General features: G+C 35.3%; 3 protein-coding genes across 3 annotated transcripts; 2 read left to right on the top strand and 1 right to left on the bottom strand.

Annotated features, from left to right (window-relative positions):
* The first annotated feature begins 6 nt into the window (after window positions 1–6).
* On the top strand, window positions 7–1,673 carry LOC105314830 (heat shock 70 kDa protein 12A-like). Its single transcript, XM_020003908.1, has 3 exons — window positions 7–22; window positions 73–291; window positions 344–1,673. Exons 1-3 carry the CDS (start codon window positions 8–10, stop codon window positions 1,670–1,672), a joined length of 1,563 nt encoding a protein of 520 aa, XP_019859467.1. The 5' UTR covers window position 7; the 3' UTR covers window position 1,673.
* Window positions 1,674–2,732: 1,059 nt separating this feature from the next.
* Window positions 2,733–4,980, top strand: LOC105314829 (heat shock 70 kDa protein 12A-like). The gene is made up of 3 exons (XM_011409214.2): window positions 2,733–3,192; window positions 3,242–3,460; window positions 3,513–4,980. The coding sequence occupies exons 1-3, from the start codon at window positions 2,767–2,769 to the stop codon at window positions 4,839–4,841; spliced, it is 1,974 nt and encodes a 657-aa protein (XP_011407516.1). The 5' UTR covers window positions 2,733–2,766; the 3' UTR covers window positions 4,842–4,980.
* On the bottom strand, window positions 4,962–5,816 carry LOC109587689 (alpha-protein kinase 1-like). Its single transcript, XM_020003911.1, has 5 exons — window positions 5,534–5,816; window positions 5,433–5,483; window positions 5,347–5,387; window positions 5,166–5,303; window positions 4,962–5,116 (listed from the first exon to the last, which is right to left on the bottom strand). Exons 1-5 carry the CDS (start codon window positions 5,805–5,807, stop codon window positions 5,039–5,041), a joined length of 582 nt encoding a protein of 193 aa, XP_019859470.1. The 5' UTR covers window positions 5,808–5,816; the 3' UTR covers window positions 4,962–5,038.
* Between the last annotated feature and the right edge of the window lie 6 nt (window positions 5,817–5,822).

Genomic DNA, 5,822 nt, shown 5'->3' with positions numbered 1-5,822 from the left:
GATGTTGATGAAAAGAGAAGAGGTAAGGCTTATATACCCAATAATGAATTTAACTTATGGTTTTATTTACAGAGTGTTAATAGAAATACACGAGTTGAATCATTTTCTGGTGAGAAGTACTACCTGGTTGAAGTCATTGCATTTATACTGAAGTACCTGAAGGATCAACTCATTGATCATTTTAAGCTCACTGTCAAGCCATTGAAGACAACAGATTTTGATTGGGTCATTACTGTACCTGCTATTTGGGATGCACGAGGAAAAAGAATGATGAGAGAAGCTGCTTATTTGGTAAGTAAATGTAGGTAGAATAAAACCATTTAATTAGATTCCTCAATCGTAGGCTGGTTTAATGACAGAATTTGATGGTATTAGCAGTTTCAATCGTGCAGCTCTTCCTCTTCCCAAAGAAGTCAATCCTGGCAGGCTATCATTAGCACTAGAGCCTGAAGCAGCTGCCCTTTATAGCCAGGAAATAGTGGGAGACCAGATTAAAAGTGATCCAGGCACATCAATTATCCAATGTCCATCAGATTACATGGTAATTGATGCTGGAGGTGGTACTATAGATATCACAGCTCACATTGATGTTGATGGAGGTATTGTAGTTGAGAATATACCCACTGGCAATGCATGGGGTGGCACACAGGTCAATGAAGCTTTCTCTCAATTTTTGCAGCGTATAGTTGGCGACCCCGAATTTAAAAAATTCCTCGATACAGAGCAAAGGCCTCAGCGTATGGCTGCATTAAATAATATGCTATACAATGATTTTGAAAAGCAGAAAGTTCTTTTTGGTCAACAAAAATCAACTGAAATTGCCATCAATTTGCCAAAAATGTTTGTAAAATATTATGCAGAAGCACTAGCAAAAGGAGTGAAGAGTGTATCTGGGGTCGAATATGATGAAGATATGAATGATACCCTATTTGTAGAAAAGAATGTAGCAGAATCCCAGTTTTTTGGTCCAGCAATTAAAGGTATTATTGATTGTACATTGAAAGCTATTGAAGAGAATGGATATAAAGTTTACACGTTCTATTTGGTTGGGGGATTTGGAGGCTGCAAGTATGTACATGAGAAAGTCTCTGTTGCCATAGAAAAGGCTTATGGTTCTAAAGGTCATTCTTGTAATGTGATAGTGCCTCCTACTCCTCAATTAGCTGTTGCTACAGGAGCTGCTATTTGGCGTAAGAATCCAGAGAAGATTAAAGCAAGACGATCTGATGCTACATATGGAATAGGAGTATCTATACCATTTGATGATGACAAGCATGATGAGTATTACAAGTGTTATATTGATGAGCGAAAAGTATACAGATGTGATAATATCTTTAGTGTATTCTTGGAAAAAGGAGAACTAGCAAAATCTGACGAGGTTATTACTACTTCAATAACGCCATCACGACAAGCCAACACCAGTATGAATTTAGTGATATACTCCACTCCTGATCTTGGAGTTCAATACATTAAAGACAAAAATGGCAAGAGTACGGTTGCAGTGATTGGGCAACTAGTCATTGATATTCCTAATCCTGATAATCTGCCTAGAGAAAAGCGTCTAGTTGATGTCACAATGGATTTCAGTGGTACAGAGATTCAAGCTAAAGCAAAGTATCGTATTACTGGAGAAGAAGTTAAAACTGTTTGTGACTTTCTTTCTGCTCAATAAACTTAGACTGATAGCTTAATTTATGCTTATTACTTTTCAGATTAGATCTATATATTAGTTTTTGTTTTTTAGAATGAATTTGTAGTAGATATACTTCAAATAAATTATAATAAGACAAAGCAGCAACAGAGTCTGTCCAATGCTTGATGGAAATATCAAGTGTGCAATTAATGCCATTGAAAATAAACATATTGTCACCAAATTTTATCTTGTTGGTGGATTTGGTGGTAGGTATATTTAATAGAAAGTTACTGCAAAATATGTATTCACTACCCACTCAACACCATATCTTGAGATACAGTACACAGCTGATATGCATGGTAGGAGCACAGTCTACAAAATAGGTCAACTTGTCATCAATATACCCTACCCTCACAACCTACCATTGCACCAACGTATAGTTGACATCACTAAAGATTTGAGTGGTAAAAAGATATAAGTGAAAGCAAAGTATCATATTATTTGAGAATAAGTTAAAACTGTTTGTGACTTTCATTCTGCTTGATAAATTTGTCTTGTTGTAAAGTGTTGTGTTAATGAGAAGCATTGATTCATAGCAGATATTCATAGTGACTACAATAGAAGCATTTCCAAAAATTCTACACCTTTTAAACCTTAAAAGTAATACTTTGTGTTATTGCACTATTTACAGCAGAATTTTATGGCATGTTATGTGACATATATGTAACATAAAGATCATAAAGTCATTAAAGTGACAGATCTCTATATGTCTTTACATGTGACATATATGTCAAAAGGAAGTGTTATAGTTTTGAAGATAAATTGTGTATCATGTAAGGTCAGCTTGCAATGTGAGACAAGATAAGTATGGTGCAACTATTATGTAGATTGTTTCTAAATAGTTAGACTATTTTCACTTTTAATAGAATTAACTTTATTGTTAAGTTCTGATTTTGTTAACTACTTGTGAGGTCAGTCATCAATTCCAAGTAATCATGAATCAGTAGTTCCAGGAAATCATAATTCATAGTGTGATACCCAGGAATTGTTATGATGGTATTGGCAGTCCATCTATAAAATACATTACAATAATTTACTCTATCAGTTCACACAATAGCTCGTATAGTGCAGCAATGGCATTGGCAGCACCTGGAGGATTTTTCGCATTTGGAATCAGAAGAATTGAAATAGTTCAAGTTAGGCTGCGAAAACCAAATTATAAACCTCCATTGAGTAGAGCTAATAAAATTCCTCGTGAAGATGCTGGCTATGGTATTACTGATGGCAATATTGCTGCTATTGACTTTGGAACAACCTCTGTTTCACTGGCTTATACTACTAAAGGAGATGATCAAGTCAGCACTTTTATTCTCGACCCAGAAGACAAATCTACACGTGTTCCTAATGCTGTTCTACTGAAGAAAGAAGGAGGGAAGATAATAGTAGAAGCTTTTGGCAGTATTGCCAGATCACAATTCACAGTAATGAGGAAAAAGGATCATTCTAGTTGCCAATACATTTACTTTGAGAGAATTAAAATGTTAATGAAAAGAGAAAAGGTAAGGCTTAAATAATATATATTAAATAATCATAGGTTTTTACTCTCAGAGTGTTGATAGAAATACACGAGTTGAGTCATTTTCTGGTGAGAAGTACTACCTGGTTGAAGTCATTGCATTTATACTGAAGTACTTGAAGGATCAACTCATTGATCATTTTGAGCGTACCGTCAAGCCATTGAAGACAACAGATTTTGATTGGGTCATTACTGTACCTGCTATATGGAATGCACGAGGAAAAAGAATGATGAGAGAAGCTGCTTATATGGTAAGTAAATGTAGGTAGAATAAAACCATCTAATTAGATTCCTCAATCGTAGGCTGGTTTAATGACAGAAATTGATGGCATTAGCAGTTTCACTCATGTTGCTCTTCCCGTTCCAAAAGAAATTAATCCTGACAAGTTGTCATTAGCACTAGAGCCTGAAGCAGCTGCTCTTTATAGCCAGGAAATAGTGGGAGACCAGATTAAAAGTGATCCAGGCACATCAATTATTCCACGTCCATCAGATTACATGGTGATAGATGCTGGAGGTGGTACTATAGATATTACAGCTCACATTGAAGTTGATAATGGTATTGTAGTTGAGAATATACCAACTGGCAATGCATGGGGTGGTACACAGGTCAATGAAGCTCTTTCTCAATTTTTGCAGCGTATAGTTGGTGACCCTGAATTTAAAACATTTCTTCATACAGAGAAAAGGTCTCAACATATGGCAGCATTAAATAATATGCTATACAATGAATTTGAAAAGCAGAAAATTCTTTTTGGCCAACAAAAATCAAATGTAATTGCCATTAATTTGCCAAAAATGTTTGCCAAACATTATGAAGAAGCACTAGCAAAAGGAGTGAAGAATATGCCTGGAGTCGAATATGATGAAGATATGGATGATACACTGTTCATAGAAAAAGATGTAGCCGAATCACAATTATTTGGTCCAGCAATCAAAGGTATTATTGATTGTACATTGAAAGCTATTGAAGAGAATGGATATAAAGTTTACACATTTTATTTGGTTGGGGGATTTGGAGGCTGCAAGTATGTACACGAGAAAGTCTCTGCTGCTATAGAAAAGGCTTATGGTTCAAAAGGTCGTTCTTGCAGTATCATAGTACCTCCTACTCCTCAATTAGCTGTTGCTACAGGAGCTGCTATGTGGCGTAAAAATCCAGAGAAGATTAAAGCAAGACGCTCTGATGCTACTTATGGGATCGGAGTATCTATACCATTTGATGAAGAAAAGCATGATGAGTATTATAAATTCTATCATGATGAGCAAAAAGAAAACAAATGTGGTGAGGTCTTTAGTGTGTTTTTAGAAAAAGGTGAATTAGCAAAATCCAATGAAGTTATTAATGCTTCTATAACGCCTTCACGACAAAGCTTCACTAATATGCTCTTTGAGATATATTCCACTCCTGATCTTGGAATTCAATACATTAAAGACAAAAATGGCAAAAGTACTGTTGCTGTTATTGGTCAGTTAGTTATTGATATTCCTAATCCTGATAATTTGCCTAGAGAAAAGCGTATAGTTGATGTCACTATGGATTTCAGTGGTACAGAGATTCAAGCTAAAGCAAAGTATCGTATTACTGGAAAAGAAGTTAAAACTGTTTGTGACTTTCTTTCTGCTCAATAGAAAAATAGTTTATGGGCAATAAAGTTTATTATTAGCCTTACTAGACCTATAATATTTAATTTGTACAATTGTCTGCTTTTAGATTTTGAAACTGCTACTGCATTTTATTTTTTACTAAAATAATTGTTAGAAAAATTAACCTATAATGAAGCAGCAATTCAATCTAAGTTTCACAAGTCATAGTTTATACTATAGTTTCAGCATATCGTTTCTTGACAGGAGGTACAAAAAAATCCTTCACTTACACATTTCATATATCCCTCTTTATGACAATACTAAAAATATAATAAGGTGAATAAGGTCACAGCAAAAATGTTCCTGTACTTTGCAAGTGAGTTTATTTATGTGCTTAGCACATACAAACTTGTCATAGTACAGTTTTAACTGATGTTTCCCTTTACATTCTATACATGAGTGACAATCTTTGTGCACTTTATGTGGTCCAAAATAATCACATTGGGTCTATATATTGATGATAATAATGTTCAAATAGCTAATTACCTACTTCATGGTACCATCGCTTATTGCATACAAAACACAAGTTATCTATAAATTAAAGTAATGAAACTATATTCATATCTGAGATCCTACTTTCAGGGACATGAGGATGAGCAGCTTGAAAAACTGTGCCTGTATTTCTTGCTAGATAATATTCAATAATCTATGATTCAAATAATGCATGTAACCCATACCATATGCATAGGCTCCAGTATTATCCTGCCATGGATGATAGTGGTACTGCTGTTGCTGATAGTAGTGTGGTTGCTGTTCTTGCTGTTGTTGTAGCAAGGGCATCTGAGGTTGTTGCAGTATTTGCCGTGGGTCAGGCTGCTGCTGTACTTGATAATGAGGCATTTGTTGTGGTACTTGAATATGCTGAGGTTGCTGCCACTGTTGTTCTGGAAGGAGATGCTGCCCTTGTTGTTGTGGCTGTTTCTGAGCTGTATTCCCAACCAATCCTTTCATTGCAACATGCAGCTG

The sequence above is a fragment of the Amphimedon queenslandica genome, unplaced genomic scaffold, assembly GCF_000090795.2.
Source record: "Amphimedon queenslandica unplaced genomic scaffold, v1.1 AMPQUscaffold_12480, whole genome shotgun sequence".
Taxonomy (NCBI): Eukaryota; Metazoa; Porifera; class Demospongiae; order Haplosclerida; family Niphatidae; genus Amphimedon; species Amphimedon queenslandica.
The sequence above is the reverse complement of the archived record's forward strand: the minus strand, read 5'-3'. Positions and strand labels throughout refer to the sequence as shown.